This window comes from Panthera onca, chromosome A2 (genome assembly GCF_046562875.1).
Source record: "Panthera onca isolate mPanOnc1 chromosome A2, mPanOnc1 haplotype 2, whole genome shotgun sequence".
Classification (NCBI taxonomy): Eukaryota; Metazoa; Chordata; class Mammalia; order Carnivora; family Felidae; genus Panthera; species Panthera onca.
Window position 1 is genome coordinate 124,152,107 of NC_138340.1, and position 19,477 is coordinate 124,171,583.

The 19,477-nt window shown below is 38.5% G+C and overlaps 1 protein-coding gene across 5 annotated transcripts in view; it reads left to right on the top strand.

The window, feature by feature from the left end:
- BBS9 (Bardet-Biedl syndrome 9) overlaps window positions 1-19,477 on the top strand; it is a 441,850-nt gene that overhangs the window by 366,862 nt on the left and 55,511 nt on the right. For all 5 annotated transcript variants that reach the window (XM_078440712.2, XM_078440700.2, XM_078440701.2 and 2 more), the window contains one exon: window positions 12,872-13,094. In XM_078440712.2, coding sequence (XP_078296838.2) covers window positions 12,872-13,094 — 223 coding nt within the window. The remainder of the gene's footprint in view (window positions 1-12,871; window positions 13,095-19,477) is intronic.

Genomic DNA, 19,477 nt, shown 5'->3' on the forward strand with positions numbered 1-19,477 from the left:
TCCAGAGATTTGGTCATTTCTCCTACTTCAGTTACATTGCTTGGCATAGATTTTTAATGTGGGTGCATGTATCTCAGTAACAAAGGGTAACACATTTCTTCTATCTGTATCTTCTTGTCTTACCTCCTGGAAATCACATAGCTTTTGCTTTTGCAAAAAAATACAAATTGTTGTCATTCTTCTGTCATGAATATATGCTTCACTAATTTCAAATTTGTACTTCCGACTGCCCTATTCCAACTTTTTTATTCAGTGAATCATAGTATATTTTAAAAGACAGAGGCTCCTGGGTGGTTCATTTGGTTAAGCATCTGACTCTAGATTATGGCTCAGGTCATGATCTCATGGTAGTGAGACCAAGCCCCACATTGGGCTCAATGCTGGACATGGAGCCTGCTTGGGATTCTCCCTCTCCCTCTCCCTCTCTCTCTGCCCCTTCCCTGCTCTTGCACTCTCTCTCTTTCTCTCTCTCTCTCTCTCACAAAAAAGTATATATAGTATGACAATCAGTTAAATAGGAGAGTCTGAGCATTGTATATATGCCAGGTGAAATGATAATGTAAGAACCGCTGGGACAAAGGCTGTGCATACACAGGAACTGACAGTGATAGCATAGCATGACTGGAGCCTAGAAGCCAGCAGTTGTTAGATAAGATACTTCCCTATGTCAGAGATGTTAAAAAGTGCAGGGAAAACCTAGAATTGGTGGAATGTAATTGTAAGAACAGAGTCAAAGAATGATAATTTTAGTCATTCTTTATTACGAGTTAATTTGTGAGTAATTTGAGTTGGGGACAGGAAGTTATTGAAAAAAGGAAGACCTTGGTTTTCCACCTTGAAGCAGGCATCCCTGACCAGAAGCAGATTTCACATAAATCAGAAAAAAATCTTACCAGTTGCTACTTTTTGAACAAAAAGTCACGAATAAGCTGTGAAAAGTAATGACTGTTGAGTACCAATTGCTATAACTTTTAATCTGACAGATTTATAAAATCTGAGTTTAAATTTTGCTGATATGTTATTTATGAGAACTGCAGGAACCCAGATCTTCTCTCCCACCACAGTGAATAAGAATATGCAGATGAAATAACTGATATTGTTAGCAGGAATATGCTTCACTTTCTGCATTTAGAGTAGCAAGAGTTTCCATTTTCCTGGAAATAAAATCTGATTTCTGTGGTTTAATGGCAGTGGTTAGTTGTAGTTGCTTTCTAACCCATTTGTTCTAAATTCAAGGTTATAAAATTTCTATATAGTTTTTAGCAATCTCAGAACCAAGTCCTATAAGCTTCACTAAAAACAGGATTTCCCCTTTTTGTAGAGAAAAAAGGAGAGAAATCACACACACACACGCGCACACACACACACACATACACACAGAGGCCTGCCTCCCACAATTCAAAATAATAAAATTAACTTTTATTGAGCATTATTATGTGTTAGATATTGGCCAAGGACTCTGCATATGCTACCCCATTTAATCATATGTGTCTTTGAAGTAGAGGGTTGTAGCAGATGCTGTGTATGATCTGCCCATATCTCTTCGCCTCCCACCGTTCCTACAAGCTTCTGCCTTCTGAACATCTGCAGTTCTTTGCCTGTGGACTCTTCCTGTTTGGCCAAGTCTGTACAGCCTCTGTGTTCATTCAATGATTGATGGGAATTGGTAGATTAATACCCCAGCCCTCTCGTCCCTCTGGCTGGGAAAATTCAAGGTATGTTCTACACCACCTCTCAGAGTAGTCCGACAAGGTTGCACCAGTTGCCTGTAGTGGTAATTGCTCGAACGCACAGCGGTTTATTGGCTTCTCTTCCTTCCCAGTCTCACTTCCTCACTACCCCCTGGCACTTTGTGGATCACCTCTCAGGTAAACCATTTGTGCTCACATCCTTGTCTCCTTGTATTAGTCCCAGTTTACAGATGAGAAAGTATGCCCACAGTCACACAGACAGAAAATAACATCCAGGCTTTGAATCTAAATTAGGGGGCTCACAAAAATTAACAACCTGATTTAAGGGGGAAACTTTTTTTTATAAGCACAAGTTTTAAATAATTACTACTACTACTACTATTATTATTATTATTATTATTATTATTACTAGAAAGTGTGACCAGGGGAGAGGGAAAGAAAGAGAGGATCTTAGGCATACTCCATGCTTAGTGCATAGTCCAATGCGGGGCTTAATCCCACAACCCTGGGATCATAACCTGAGCCAAAATCAAGAGTTGGACGTTCAACCAACTGAGCCACCCCGGCACCCCAATGGGAAGACTTTGACCAGGTGATCTTACTGAAGTTTTTTTTTAATTTTTATTTAAAGTCATGTTAGTTAACATCCAATATAATATTAGTTTCATGTGTACACTATAGTGATACAACAGTTCCATACAACATCCAGTACTCATCACAACCAGTGCGCTCCTTAATTCCCATAACCTATTTTACCCATCTCCCTACCTACCTCCCCTCTGGTAACCATCAGTTTGTTTGCTATACTTAACAGTTTGTTCCTTGGTCTGCCTCTTTTTTTCCCCCCTTTGATAATTTGTTTTGTTTCTTAAATTCCACATGACTTATTTGGCTTAGGAAAATATTTGCTAGCTCCATCCATGTTGTTGCAAATGGCAAGATTTCATTCTTTTTATGGCTGAATAATATTCCATTACATATATATACTATGTCTTCTTTATTCATTCATCAGTCGGTGGACACTTGGGCTGCTTCCATAGTTTGGCTATTGTAGATAATGCTGCTATAAATATCAAGGTGCATATATACCTTTGAATTAGTGTTTTTGTATTCTTTGAGTAAATACCTACTACTGCAATTGCTGGGTCATAGGGTAGTTGTGTTTTTAACTTTTCAAGGAACCTCCATGCTGTTTTCCAGAGTGGCTGCACCGGTTTGCATTCCTACCAACAATACAAGATGGTTCCCATTTCTCCACATCCTTGCCAATACCTGTTGTTTCTTGTGTTGTAAATTTTAGCCATTCTGACAGGTATATGATAATATATCATTGTAGCTTTGATTTGTATTGCCCTAATGATCAGTGATGTTGAGCATCCTTTCATGTATCTGTCAGCCATCTGTATGTCTTCTTTGGAAAAATGTCTTTCATGTCTTTGAATGGAAGAAGATATTTGTGAATGACATATCTGATCAAGGGTTAGTACCCAAAATATATAAAGGACTTATAAAAATCAACACCAAAATTGAATAATCCAAATAAAAAGTGAATAGAAGATCTGATCATACTGTAGTTTCACTCTTATCCAACTTTTTCAAGGTTAAGTGTAACTTATATTTTGTATTTCTGCCTACCTGTGTTGGATTCTATACTAGAAAATGCTGACAAATTTGACTTATTTATTTCACATAGCACTGGAATGAACTCAAACTATATATCCATATATATATATATTGATTTTCCACAAAACTGAAGGGAAGTTACCCTATTATGTAGACAAGTATAAAGACATTCTATCTTGAATAACTTATTGACAGATAATTCTTGATGTTATTCTAGGAAGGGGGTTAAAACAAAATCATTCCAAAAGCACTTTACCTGTAATTCTCTCTAAATTTTGTTTTCTGGATCAGTATATTTTTGTATACATTCTTATGTTATTAGTTGAGTGAAAATTACTTGAAGGTAGGATCCTTATCTGATTCACCTTTTTTTTAACCTCACAATATTTAGTACAAAGTCTTGTATCAGTTGGCTCTGAATAAATATTTTTAAAGTAAATAAATGACTGTATGGACTCAAATTCGTATTTTATTTTTTATTTTATTTTATTTTTAATTTTTTTTAATGTTTATTTTTGAGACAGAGAGAGACAGAGCATGAACAGGGGAGGGGCAGAGAGAGAGGGAGACACAGAATCTGAAACAGGCTCCAGGCTCTGAGTGGCCAGCACAGAGCCCAACGCAGGGCTCGAACTCATGGACCGTGAGATCATGACCTGAGCCGAAGTCGGACGCTTAACCGACCAAGCCACCCAGGCGCCCCTCAAATTAGTATTTTAGTAAATGGACAAAGACATTTAAAGTTAGGATCAATATAGTGATAAACATACCATCTCGTAAATAATTACTATTGAACTTTGAGATTTGTGTTGCTGTATTTCTGTGATCATTGTGAAAAATGACACTAACACTGAATCTTGTGCCATTCATTAACTTCAGATAACATTCTAGATACCTTTTCTCCAGACTTCTCCAGAATTGTTTGAAAGAAAACAGAAACCCAGTATATGGACCTTCTTGTAGCTGTTTCAGATTTATTGGTGGCCTTGACTAAGAAAGAAGTAGGTAGTCACAACTTAAAATAGTGAAGCTACTGGGTGGTTTTGAAAAATCCAAACTAATTAAATGGAGGAGACAAAAACAAAGAAAAGGATCCTATACTTCTCACACTTAAATCAGTGGTTTCATGTATTTTTGGACATTTTCTCCTGAGTTTGGTCATTCCTTGTTCTTTGTTCTTTGATATTGTTAAGAACACAGCATCATCAGGGGAGAAGTTGATGCCTTTGTTCACATGTTCTTCTCTTGTCCTAGCTTTGTTAAATTTTCCCCAGATTCCATCAGATACATGGGTACTTAGGGAGTCTATAACCCCATGTGTCTTATGATTCTTTAATAGGGTGGCTGCTTCAGGTATTCTTAATAGTGAGTCCCTGAAATGACTATAATTCAGAGTCATCAGAGTCAAATCTGACCATTGTTATGTTTTCAGGGGACATGGTGTCCTAAGACTAGTCCTACATGTCAGTTTCAGTAGTTTATGCAGGTGCTAAAGCTTTGGTGGGCTCTTCTATAAGTTTGACCCATCCAAACTGGCATAGATCATACTCAGCAAAATTTTATTTAATCATATGCAGATTATTCATTCACTTGAATCCAGAAGCTGATTTAAATTTTGGTTCTGTGAATGTGTTGTGACCATAAATTTTCTGGGAGAAGACTCATATGAGATTTTCAAAGCCCAGTGTAGTAAAAGGAGCCCAAGGTGATATGATAATAGATTGAAAGACACACAATGAAATAGGAAAGAAGTGCTCTGTAGCATAAGTGGTCAAGATTTATTTTTCAATTTTATTATTATTTTTTAGGATAAAAGTAACATTTATTTATAAAAGAACAATAAACAAATACACAAATGTATATACCAATCCATCTAAGTAACTAAGTATATACCAATCCATCTAAGTAATTGCTTAACTAAGTTAAGCAATTGTGGTAGTTTACAATGTGATCTCAGGCTGATCTCTGAAAATACCACTTGTGTTTTTACTGGATACTATGCTAGACATGAATTTTCAACGTAATGTTAGGTAAAGGTTAACAAATTTAATTCTTCTCTGAAACCAACATTCTTTACTTTCTCCCTCCCATCTCCACCCTTTAGAAGGCTCATTTTTTTTAATGTTTATTAATTTATTTTGAGAGAGAGAAAGAGAGAGAGTAAGAACAGGGGAGGGGCAGAGAGAGGGAGAGAGAGAATCCCAAGCAGGTTCCATGTTGGGGTAGAGAGCCGGACACAGGGCTGGAACTCATGAACTGTGAGATCATGACCTGAGCCAAAATCAAGAGTCAGACACTTAACCAACTGAGCCACCCAGGTGCCCCACAAGTCTCTCATTTTTGACATGGAACCATATAAAGCTCTGTTCTGTCTTCTTCAAAATCTAGAGAATAAAAGGCAGATAAAAGCGGGGGATAAAAGGCAGGGGGTTAGAGCCCCGCAGTCCTGGATTCTGTCACAACTCTTCCTTTTAACAACTGTGTCATTTGCAGTGAAATACCTCATATCTAGACCATTAGCTGGAAGTTGTAATGCCTGCCTTCATAGGATGATAGTAAGAATTAACCAAAATATATTTGTAAAATTTTCAGCACATTTTCTAGCACATAAGAACTTTTTACTATTGTTGCTCTTGTTGCTACTATTTCTGGGGCTATTTGCAGGAACCAGCCCAGATTAGGTACCTTTTAGAGAGAACTCTTATAAGTAAGAATGATAGTATGGAATTAAGTACATACAATTGCCAAATATGTCTGAAATCTATGGGCATCTGCCAAGGAAAAACCATCTTCTGGGTTTTAACTGATAAGGAAACCAAAACCTAGAGAACTAAAATAATTTTCCCAGAAACAAACAGCTTGTAAGGAAAGGTGTCACAATTCAGCTTAGGTCTTCTGACTTCTAATCCAATGCATTTTTCATGATCCATGCTGCCTCTTAAATGGAAAGCTTAAGCAAGCATAAGTCATTAGCGAGAGGTGGTATAAGTGAAGGATCCATGATGCATGCTAGGCTAATGACTTCAGTGGGAAAAGCAGCCTCACAGGACTTACCTTCTTGGGCCTCCAGTGTCTCCTATCACTAACTTGTCAGCTTTTCTGTGCCTTAAAAAACATGATTTTTATGTATTTGTTTCTAGTTATTTTCAGTAGGATAATTGGTCAAAATGATCTAATCTACCATTGCCAGAGCAACTTTCTTCTGGGATCTTCATTATCAATCTATTTGATTTTCCAGTCTTAATGTTTGTGTTTTGTTTTGTTTTGTAAATTCCTTCTGAATAGTGCTTGTTGATCAGGAGCTTTTCCTGAAGCAAACATTAGTGCTTAGTGAAGGTGGTTGGCTACTTGGGACATCACTGATGTTTTGTTTTGTTTTGTTTTAAAACTGAACATTTTCTATCTGGGATCAAGTTTTATGGTAATTCATGTAATCTACCGTATATAGCATTGGAGTCAGAATGGGAATACCAATCAAATGCAAAACATAAGCTTAAACAAACAATCAGAGTACCTTGGTTTGAAGCAGTCTTGTGCTTTCTGCTTGTATTGCAGCTAAATTCTATGAAGGTTACTTGTCTTCTGTTCATCAAAGAATTTTTAGATTGTCATCCATTAGGAAGCAATGTGCTTCATTTTTCACAAAGCAGTGGTGATAAGCCCAGTACCCTGTTTTACTTTTGTTTGAAATGTGAATTAGACTTTTACAGCTTTTGAATCATGTCAAGGAAGTAGAGAACTCCAAATGTCCAATAAATCACTTCAGATTAAAACTTTAAAAGAATGATATTGGGGAATGTTTCATTTTATTGGTGATGGGTTGAAAATTTAAAGCTGATTTTTTGCAAAGCTTTATTTTACAAAAACTGTTGAATATAATAATGTGAAACTTATTAAGATGCCATAGAGGCCATATAGCTTGGTGTCTTTTTTTTTTTTAATTCTTGAAGGTTTGTGTTCATTATTTGGTCATTTTTCCTGTTTTTAAAAATTCCATTATAGTTAACATTCAGTGTTACATTAGTTTCAGGCATACAATATAGTGTGATTCAGCAATTCTAGACATTGCTCAATGCTCATCACAATAAGTGTGCTCTTAATCCCCTTTTATTTTATTGTGTTTTAGTTTCAAAGAGCTGTTTTACTTTTCAGGGTAAATAGCTCAACATTTTGAGCCCTCTGCATTAGAGAAAGATGCACTGAATATAATCTATTCTTTGGAAATAAACTGAACCCAGATAAATCCTGAAAAATTCTCTCATCTTCCAGAATGTATAATTTACAAGTATAGCACTAAATTTTGTTTGTCCTCAATTTGCAATGACCCTTCCTGTGATTATCTTTAGGGTATCTTGGCTAAGTATGAAACTCTACAATATAGCACAAAGTAATAATGACCATAAGGCTCCATAGAGCAATCATGAATACCAAAGACTTTTCTTTGTGCACCCTTTACATCTTTTCAAGAGGGAATTTACTTCTCTTTGATATAGTTCTTTTTCAGATAAATGAATATGATGTAAAGGTTATCTTACCTTCAAATGTATAATGTAAGACAAGCTATTTCTGAGAGTTTTCTCTCCGCAGCTGAAATCTGGGCTATAGCTGCATAATCTCCATTTGCTCCTTTAGACAGATCTCCTTTTTTTTTTACATTTTCTCTCTCCCTTAGAACTGACTGTGTGCACATTTGGTGATGGGGTTTTGTGGTATTTCCCCCTATCCTACTATAGTTAAGGATGTGGTAGTGCTTCTATTATAAACATACATTTGCAGAAGTTTGTAATTTGAATAAAAGTTTAAAGATGTTACTTTGAATATTGGACTTCAGTGGTGTGTTTGTATTTTTTGATTTTTTTAAAGTAGGATTGAATATGCATACTTTTTTCATAGTATCTTCCACTTACGATTTCAGAGTGCCTTACCATTCACATAAGATTGGGATGGCAAATAGTGTTATTCCTGTTTTATGGTGACCTCAGATATAGCCCACAGAGATTAAGTGATTATCCTAAGGTCTTACAGAGAAGGGGAGGTTGAGGTGAAGGAGGTGAAGTCGGAACCTAGAAACCTAGAGGCAGCTGTCTTCAACCCAATTGTTTTAATACACAGGTGGTAGGAGAATACTCTTCTGGTTTAATTTTTTCTTTGGTTACTTTGGTTGATACCCTAGGAAATTAACTTTACAAATGTGGTCAAACTTTCTGCTTCTCACTATTTCTCATAAACTGCTTGCTTGTGCTGGTGTTTAGGCACAGTGACCAGGGCAGACTAGCAGCGCAGTTAGAGCAGAAGTTGGAAATTCAGCAGTAGCTGCCTGCTCTCTGGATAGCAAAAAGTGTAGCTCAGTTGACTGTCTTCAGTCAGGAGGAGGAACAGAGAAGAGAAGCCAAGGCCTTGAATTTACAAAGCTGACTCATAGAAATGAGGCATCATCTGGTACAGAGAGGCACCTGGAACCAGCATGGGGTATAGCAGCCTCAACACAGGCAGGTGAAACATGAAAACTGAGCACTGGGAAACCATGTTGGCGGATGTGTGCAGCAGACAACTTGGCATTAGAGAAGTCAGACAGCAGGGCCACACCTGTTGGGTCCAGTTCCGTGGAGGGCATTTGGCAGGGGTAAGGCAGCCCGGTCCATAAAGGAGTAACTTTGTAAGCAGGCTCCCAATGTAGGGGCTCAGGTAGAAAGGGCTAAGGCAGAAATGAAGTTACCACATGGGGTTGAGCCTAGTCCTTGGGAACAAAGGAAAACCCGAATTATCAATATTAGACTAGATAAAGTAAGCACCAAAAACCTGGTAAATAAATTAATTTCTAATACCGACATGGATTATAAAGAAGATAAAACAGAGTAACATGTGCATTTAAATTTATTTATTGACACATTATTTATTCACACATTAATTAATTAATTTAACTTCCCACCTGCTATTGTTTTCTAAAAACCACACATGGGATTTGAGAAGTAAAATCAAATCAGTTCTTACTAAAGAGCACATGCTTAGCAGTTTCTCCCCTTCTAGATAACTTTTAGGACAATTTTCCCAAAGTTAGGATTTTCTTTCACTCTCACAGTTAGAAGAGGGAAAATATTAGTACAATTGATACTCAACTGTAAAGGATAAAGAGTAGATATGTGCATGGTGTCTGTGTGTGTGTGTGTTTAGGCGTTAAGACTGAATATTAGACTTGTCAATTTAAGAGCTATAAATAAAAGTGGTGGATTCAAACACCAAAAATATGGTTAAAATAGCTTACCTTTAAGGTACTTCTCACACTGGCAGATTATGCATTTCCACATAGTCCTGGTTCACATTTCCTGAGGTAAGTATGCTACATGTTTGGTCGTTGAATTATCACTGTATTTTTATTTAATAAAACTCTCATTTCAAAGGCTCTTCATTTTTGTCATAAACTTTCCTTTTATTATCATATTTGAGTTTATGTAGCAATATAGTCCTTCCAAATAATAATCTTATATTTTAGTAGCAATCCTTCTAAAAAGTATTGGCATCGTGCCTCATTATATTAAAGAAGTAGCCATGCCAAATACCTAAACATGACATGGTTTTTGACTTGATCTGAAAGTTGGCAGTAAGAAAGAAAATTCGTAGTACCTCCATGTTAACTAAATGCCATATCTACTTAAATGATCTAATATGCTACTGTAAGTTATGTATGAAAATAGTAGTTTGCTTAAACAAATAGTCTATAAAATGGTAGGAACTGTTTCAGTGCTGAAATGACCACAGAGCACACAAATGCCAAATTATATGCAAAAGATCTTTCCTTCTTATATTCCAGAGGTCTTTGTCAATGGCTCTGAAAGAACTTGAAAATATGTCCTCTCAGATGACATCTGGTTTAGTATTTTGTCTTAATTCGCCTTTTCCCATTATCATTGAAATACAAATTCCATTTTAGATATTTGTCTAGATTTTGGTAGTTGTATAGAGATGCCTTTGTGGTAACTACTGGTTCATTATTTAGTGGTTTGGAGTAGGAAGCTGTTTTTACAGTCTTTGACATCTCTTGAAAGGATATTCAAGATGAGTGTAAAGTAATTAATTTGTATCCTAATTTGCCTAGCGGTGTCTATAATGGGTCAGTAAAGTAAAATACCTTGATTTCAGCAATTAGTGGGGAGTTCTTCAGTGGACATGTATAGAGTCTTCCCTTAGGTCTAAAGAACCAACTGCACAAGCCTAGAAGGAAGATGTGTGGCAAGTATGAAAAAGGTCTAGAGTTTAGTTTTCTGGTCACTCATTGTGAATCAAGAGTTGATACAGTTGCCAAGAGAGCAGAGACAACCAGAGGCCAGGCTGGCAGGGAGAATTGCCTGTAAATGGGAAGGATGGCTATTTCCTAACCTGGACTCCCATCCTTAGCCTGGTGTCTTGGGGTCAGTTTAGGGTTCTCTAGTTAGCTGTATAAATTTTTTAAGTGTTTAAAATTGGAGCTCATTCAAAGACAAGTGGTCAGGATGGAGAGAAAACTTGAAACCATGTTTATATTAGGAAGAGCTGGAGGAACTGAGGCTGTTTATTCTGGAGGCGAGGGTACAGAACTGCTGTCTTCACAGATATAAAGGACTGTCATGTAGAAGAGAGGTTAGATTTATTGTGCATGGCTCTGGAGGGTAGACTAAGGGCCAATGGGGCAGATTTTGGCTCGGTATGAGAATAGTTTTCTGCTGGTTACACATGTCCCTGGAAGTAGTGAACTGCCTCCAAAAGTTGTAATTTTGGACTGTGTGAAGACAACCATGCCTAGACAGATGGTTGCTATTGTATATGGGGTCCTAGGAAAATCCCACAAGACTGGACTAAAGATCTCCAAAGTCCTCCCAGCTCTAATATCCTAGTTCTCTATCTTACCATGTCTCTCTTTGTCTAGCTAACATATTTCTTTTTCTTTTTTAACGTTTATTTATTTTTGAGACAGAGAGAGACAGAGCATGAATGGGGGAAGGTCAGAGAGAGGGAGACACAGAATCTGAAACAGGCTCCAGGCTCTGAGCTGTCAGCACAGAGCCCGACGGAGGGCTTGAACTCACTGACCGCGAGATCATGACCTGAGCCGAAGTCGGCAGTTTAACCGACTGAGCCACCCAGGCACCCGTTTCTTTCTTGATCACCCTCTGTTTATTAAACATAGTGCTAGGGGTATGGAGAATGCCAGGCACTCTGGTGGGGAAACCAAATACGCAGCCAGCCACCACAGCACAGGGTAAGGAGTAACCTAATCCAATTTGGGTAGTTGAAAGACAGCTGTAGCCAATAAGGTTGAGGATGGAGCAATGCAAATAGTAGATCTCTGTGGCTGGGTGGGGGGCGGGGAGGGAAGTGGGGAGGGCGAGGAGGGTGGAAGGAGGTGGGGGGGAGTTTTCTTTCTGAGTCTCAGGTTTCTCACCTCTTATATAAGGGGCTTGGACTATTCTGTAGCATTCTATGTGAATAAATTCACTCAATGTCTTCCTCTGTATTTTCATTTTGATTGTCAGGCCTGTGGAGCTCTAGGTTTTGCCAACCTCTGGATATAAATGGAGTCATATTGGCAATAATACCCAGATTTCACTCGTGCTTTCATATTCCCACTCGTGCTGTTTAGGACCTACAGACCTCTATAAAAGTTGTACCTGGCTGTCTCTAGGACCCCCCAGGGATGCGCCATGGGAGCTTATAGCCGACCCCTCCTGCTTCTTGCCCTGTTGTTATCTGAACCCACCTGAGGGTGGTTCCTCCTCATGCCAGTTCTGCCAGTGCTGGTACCCTCTATGATCACGAAGAGGTCCCTGCCCAACACTGTTATTCCTAGAATTACAGCCTTCATGGTGCTAAGGGGACACTGCACTTCTTGAGGTTTTCATTGTAGCACAGCCATATGGTCCCAGCAGAAGTGGGGTAAATGTCCCACTTTCTCACTTTCTGTCACTTTCTGTCACCTGGGCAGTGAAGTGGGACTAGATAGGCTTGTGTCTCACAAAATCTCCCTTGAAATAAACTCTTCTGGTTTCTGCCTACAACCCCAAGGCTGTGGGACCAATAGCTGTGAGAGACGCCAGGATTTTCTCTACATTCCAGTTTCCCCCAAGATATGCAGAGGACCTCCCTGTCCTGGCCAGTACTCCTTCAGCAGAAAGATAAGGCAAAATGAACTATAATCCTGGCAGCTTCAGGATCCAGGTCATCAATCATACCTATACCTGGGATTATTATTATTGTTATTTATTTATGTCTGGCACAGGGCTAAATGCTTTTCATATAGCATCTCATTTAATCACCCCAGCCTTTGGAGCTGCAGACTAATATTAGTATCCTCATTTGTAGATAAGGATGTGACTAAGAGGAATTAAGTAACTTGCTCCTGATCAAACAGCTGTTAGAGCTAGAATTCAAAACCAGACTGGTATGAAATATTCCAGAAACCAGACTCTCAACAGGTCCCTAACACTCGGACGTAAACACTCAATTTTCTAACTTGATGAACAGTAAGTGCCTACTTTGCTCATTTGTCATCTTTGCCTAAATTCAAAATCGGCTCTTGTATCTAGGGCTGGGAAGAAACAGTGGATGCTGCCATTTCCCACCTCTTGAAGACTTGCCTCTCAAAGAGTTCAAAGGAGCAGGCTTTGAACCTCAGCAGCCAGCTGAACATACCCAAAGACACAAGCCGACTAAAGAAACATATCACCTTGCTCTGTGATAGATTAGCCAAAGGTGGACGACTCTGCTTAAGTACGGATGCGGCAGCCCCACAGACCATGGTCATGCCAGGTAAGAGCTTCATCCATGCTCCCTAAACACAACTACTTTACTCAAATTAAAGGAATGCGCCTGAGGTTGTATTTGGGGTTTACATTTCATATTAAAGTGATGATAGCCAAGAAAATTGCTTTCACATTTCCCCTCAGATATCCCAGGGTAACCACTTGGATAAATATTCCTGGGGTATTTGCTTGCTAGACATTTCTAGAATGGTATGTCTTTTTTCTTCCCTCTGTTTTTAAATATATGAGCCATTTTGTTTTGCTTCTAACCAATAAAAAGTGGATTAGCGAATAAAACTATTTTTAAGGAAAAGTTTTACTAAATGTGGTCTCGCGATACCATATTTCATAAATGTAAATAGCATAATACAAGCACTTAATGTAATCCAGATGAGTCCTATCCCTTCTGGTGTTTGCTTGGATTGTGGTCATCAGAATAAAGGGGAAGAGACAAAGAAAAAGACTGGGATCAGGAGATGTGAACAGGCTCCAGAGTCATGGCACCTATAAGCCAAGGTAGAGAGAGACACAGCTTGCCCCACCAGGAGCAAAGTGATGGCCGTGGTCATCCAGGTCAGCTCTTCCCATGGTCAGAGGGGCTAAGCAATCAATGGTGGTGTACTTGTGTCCCTCATAGGCAGCAGCTTCCACGTCCTGCTTCCCTCATGGTGTCTGTCTTTATGGCAACAACAAAGGACTTCAAGTATATAAATGAGTTAAATGCAGCAGCTGTAGTATCTATTTCCTTCTAAAGCAAGCGCCCTAGTATCAGAGAGAAGTGGTGTGGTTTTCTCTTCTTCCTTCTTTCAAGTATTATGTGCTCCTTCCCACCCCCATGCTGATGCCCTTCCTCTTGCTTCCTTTTTCCCTCAATCAGCATTCCTAGAAGTAAAAAGGAACGCAAACGAAAACCTAAAAAGATAAACATAGAGACAGCATAGCATAATCTAATAAGCACAGACTCTGGAGGCAGACAGACCAGTGTTTGGGTCCTGCCTTTATTCTTTACTACTTATATGACCCTGGATATGTTAGTTAACTTTCCAGAGTCTTAGTTTCTTCCTTGGAAAGGGGTGTAATAATGCCTCCCTTGTCACCGGGGCCTTAGATGTTTGTCAAGTGCCTAGCACGATGCCTGGAATAGAGACACGCTCAAAAAATAAAGCTATAATTATTACCATTGTAATATTTAATTATTACCTGTTTTTTTAAGTTTTATTTATTTAAGTAATTTCTACACCCAACATGGGGCTCAAACTCACAACCTGAACATCAGGAGTTGCACGCTCCAATGGAGCCAGCCAGGTGCCCCTTAATTATTACCATTGTGATATATGTGTAATTCAGCCTGTAAATTTGGGGGTGGGAAAATAGCTCATTTGGGGTCATGGGTTTCTATATTCTATGATTTGAAATATTTGAAAAAAAATTTTAATGTTTATTTTATTTTTGAGAGAGAGACAGAGCATGAGCAGGGGAGAGGCAGAGAGAGAGGAAGACACAGAATCTAAAGCAGGCTCCAGGCTCTGAGCTGTCAGCACAGAGCCCCACGCAGGGCTCAAACCCACCAACCATGAGATCATGACCTGAGCCAAAGTCAGATGCTTAACTGATAAGCCACCCAGATGCCCCTGATTTGAAATATTTTTTACCTTACGCATGGACAGAACCTAACTTTTATTCCAAAAGAATATTTTTAATATGACATTTCAGAATAGAAATGTCTTTCCACCTAGAAACAGTTCTAATACAGTTTATCTTAATCTAGGTCCTCTCCATCTTGCCCTTGTTAATAACATCATCCTAACTAGTCCTTTGGCCTCTACTCATCTGTCTTCTGTCCACTATTACAGATTTATTTTCATAAGAAATAAATATTTAGGTTTAATGAGATAGTAAATGAAAAACATTTACTATGATCAGCACTCAGTACATGGCTTTCTCTCCTTCCTTGCTGATTGGAAAAACAAAGGAGGCTTGAGGGAGAGGGACAAATATGTGAAAGAGAAAACTGAAGAAAGAGATGGGATCAGCCCCCGATTGGCTGGCACATCTATAGAAGCCTCAGCAGCCCTGCCTTCTGTTCCCCACCTTCCTGTCTCCCTGCCTGAGCCTCTTTAGAAACAGCCATTAGGACGCCAGTGACAATGCTGTTAGCAAAGACCTGCACGCCTGGAGAGAACACATGCTCCCTTAGTCACATTTGTTGATTATGGAACTTTAGTCATTTGTTTAAATAAGTAGGTGTAGAAACAGCTTGAGAGCTGTGTCCATATAAGCCCTTGATGCAAAAGTTTTGAATGTGTGGAGGGAAGGGGCAGAGGAAAGGAGGAGGAGAAGGGAGGGAGGGAGAAATGAAGAAACGCAGGAAGATAGAGAATGTATTTGTTCACAAAGCAGGCTCCTGTAAGCCAGGTCTATGCCTCTCATGCCTAGTCTAGCCAAGTTCAGTCCACTGGGGAGGGTTTGGCTTTCTGTTGTGCTGTACTGTCATTGTCTTCATTGCTTCTGCTTACCCATGACCCAGTTCTTTACTCTGGTTGAGTGACTCTCTATCCCCACTGGCTTTGATCCAGTCATGGTAGTGAGTTTTGAAAAATTGTTAAATCAGTGTTCTTTGTTATTAACATGCTCCATTATTACCTATAATACCTTTCCTCCCTAGAACTCAAATTTTTCACACACTTCTTTCTGTCCTTAGCACATTTCTCAGGTGGAAAAAACATGTAGGATTATTGCTTTTTATAAACAGAAAATGAAGTTAGGAAAAGCTAAATATCTGATCAGAGTTACATGGTGACCAGAAGGATTAAGTCTAGAATCTAATCTAGCCTACTGTGCTTCCCTCTAGACTACACAGACCATAATGGTACAAATACATTTCTAGCCCAAGCTTTCTCCTGTGTAAGCTGTTCTTGATCTGCCCTTCTTTTCACTTAAATTAGTCCAGCACTGTTGGGGGGTGGGGGGGAAGAGGGCAGAAATAGTTTCACACAGTGTCTTTTCTTTGCTTTGAAGAATATGTTAAAGATTTGTCTTCGCTTGTGGTTTATTTTTATCATCTCCATAGGTGATATGATACCATTATCACAGAGATAATAAGAAATACTGTGTTATTTTCTGCTTCAAGCCAGTAATTATGCAATTTACAGTGTTAGTTTAGTTAATAATAATTGGTTTCAGAATACACGAAGGTAAAGTGGCATATTAGAAAGGAGTGAGTTTCTGAACACACAAGCGCAGGACCATTTTTCACAGACCTGATCTTTTTTTTAAAAGCTGGGCAGGAGTGCTTGCTTCGGCAGCACATATACTAAAAGCTGGGCAGGAACTCAGAAATCATCTGGTTCACCTCCCTCACTTAACAGCTGAGGTAACCGAGGCCTAGGAAGATGAAGCGACTTAGTGGTTGGTATTAAAAGGCAGGAGTGTGTGTAATTTTACCATGTTCCTTATTAAATTGCAGATGGATAAACATCTCAGAATAAAAAACCCTTGGTCTTTTCTAGCCTCATGACTTTATGAGCCCGGCACCTTGGATGTGCCCTTTCTTTGCTCCAGTAAAGGCCATGATGACAACATCCTCCCTGGCATCCAGAGTTTGAAAATCTTTCCCACTGGGAATTACCTTGTGGACTTTTTGCCTCACATTTCTTCTGTTTGCCTTTATCAACCTTCAGATTCTCCATCAAGATTTAGCCTATCCCTTTCTGGGTAAATGATTTTTTAAAAATTATTATTATTTTTAAAATTTTTATTGTAGAACCATCAAACTTCCATGCCTCCTGCCTATAGCTCTGGTATTCACATTTTTTTCTGATGGGGAATATTGCACTTCCATTAAATGTCTTCTTTCTAATCTCAGTTGTGTGCATCCCCTTAGAGAAAGAGTCACAGAGGACCAGGGCAATGTTTTTAAAAAATCTGAATGTGAATGCCTGTAAGTGGCCTAGCTGGCTTCTTATACTTGTTTGTTATCTGCTTGTCCCTGCAGGTGCTTGAAGCTGAGAGATTTGCCTTAGATTGCCAGAGGCTTCCTTTTATGACCTCACTGTCTAGTTTGACATTTCAGGGGCTCTAATTATAGCTAAGACTTGACTCCCTTAAGCACATTTATGCAGAACTTAATGCACATGTGGGTGGGCCTAACTTATGGTATTTGCAGGCAAATCATTTTAACCTCATGAATGCTGGAGCTTTGTATCATTTCTGTATGGGTTTTTAACCTTCATGTGTCTAGGTGATGCTTTGCCCCCCAAGAGGTGGAATGAGTTACTGATGACCCATCAGCTGGAAGCTTGGAGAGCAAATAAATGGTGTGGGCCCCACAGCAGGTCAGGTAGAGTAAGCTGGGCAAGAAAAAAGGCTTAAGGGCCATCCAGCCTGGTCAAGTGCCTCAGGGGAATATTCTCTTAACGTGATCAAATGAGTCAGACATTGCAATGGGCCATAGCTTCAGCTGTATTTGGTTTGGCACTTTCGGATTGCTGGACCTCAAGGAAGCTGATTTGGGGTAGGGGGAGAAAACAGTTTTATAAATAAGATGAGCCTTTTCTCAGGTATGGGTCAGAAAACATACTTTGAAATGTGGTATGGACCACCACAAAATTGGTCTCTTGTACGTCTTTACTCTGTTAAGTGGGTAGAAGAAAACGGAGAATAAAAATTTGAATAAGGTATCTATTCTATCCTTTGGGGAAATATATTTAAAACTCCCACTTTTTAGTATTTTAAACTTGAGTTAATGACCTTTTTGCCTTAAGGGTTTGATGTTATTTCAAGGCTTTTTCCAAATGACCCATTTCAGTAGTATTTTAAGTTAACTTTCTGAGGTCTCACTTTAATGCTTGGTAAGACATTTGGTGTTTACTTTCATATTGTCAGTGTGATTTAGCTGTTGGTTTTACACTTTATTTGAACTTTTATAAGTTTGAAGTTTTTCATTTAAGAAATTTAGACAAATTCAATATAGGAAAGGCTTCTGGAAAAGTCACTAAATGGCTTCTGAATCTATTTGTTCGTTTTTTTTTTGTTTGTTTTTTTGTTTTTTTGTTTTTTTTTTTATTAAAAGGAGTGAGTTCCAAAATGGTAGAATACAGTTGACCCTTGAACAACACAGGTTTGAACTGCATAGGTCTATGTTAACATGGAATTTTATATATATACATATATATACAGTACAGTGCTGGTAATGTATTTTCTCTTCCTTATGATTTTTTTAAGGCTTGTTTTCATTTATTTTGAGAGAGATAGTGGGCAGGGGAAGGGCAGAGAGAGAGGGAGACAGAATCCCAAGCAGACTCCGTACCCTCAGCACAGAGCCCAATGCATGGCTTGAACTCAAAAACTGTGAGATCATGACCTGACCCCAAATCAAGAGTTGGACACTTAATGGACTACACCATCCAGGCTCCCCTCCTTATGGTTTTCTTAATAACATTTTCTTTTCCCCAGCTCAGTTTATTATAAGAATACAGTGTATAATCTATACAGCATACAAAATATGTGCTAGTCAGCTGTTTGTGTTTTTGATAAGGCTTCCAGTCAACCATAGGCTGTTAGTAAGTGTTTGGGGAGTCAAGAGTTATGTGTGGATTTTCAGCTGCACAGGGTTCAACCCTCACAGCCCCTGCATCGATCAAGGGTCAACTGTGTAACTGTGAAGTGGACTTTGTCTTCAAGAGTACATGAGCTAGCTTGGCCCTTTATCAGTTAAGTTGTATAATACAGGAAAAGTCTCTTAGCTTGTTAGCTTCTTGATTTTTTCAACTATAAATAGGAATAATAATGGTACTTTACTGGAGTTTTTAGCCAAATTAAATATGGCAGTACTTGAAAGATGCTTAGTAAGTGCCTGACACAGCAAATTCTCACTAAATGTGAGCTTCTATTAATAATAATTATGAATACTGATGTAAAATCTAAAAGGCACTTGTGAGGACAGAAGAATTCTAGAGTTAGAAGAGAAAAATGTGAGACCAGATAGGAAATTTTAAAAAAGAAGAGTGTAAAATTTGCCTTTTTTGAATATTTGTTATAAAGTAACAGTAAATGGCAGTGTTGCGGTTATAACATGAGAGCTTGATACACCAAATAGAACATTCAAAATTGATTAAAGTATGAAAGGTTTGAGACTAATTGGTATCAGAAAAAGACTACCTGAAACTGGAACCAATATTTTACTCTTTTTATTGGGGAAAATAAACAAGGTTTAATTGAAAAATAAGTAAAATTAAAATTTACAGTAAGTTTATTTGTATTTGTATTTTATTTGTCTTTATCATGTATTTGCCAAAACTTATGTTCATGCCTACAATTATGTGCTAATTCTTAAAAACAGCAATGAAAGAATTTTGTTGGGTTTTTCTTTTTGCTTGTTTGTGGCATGTT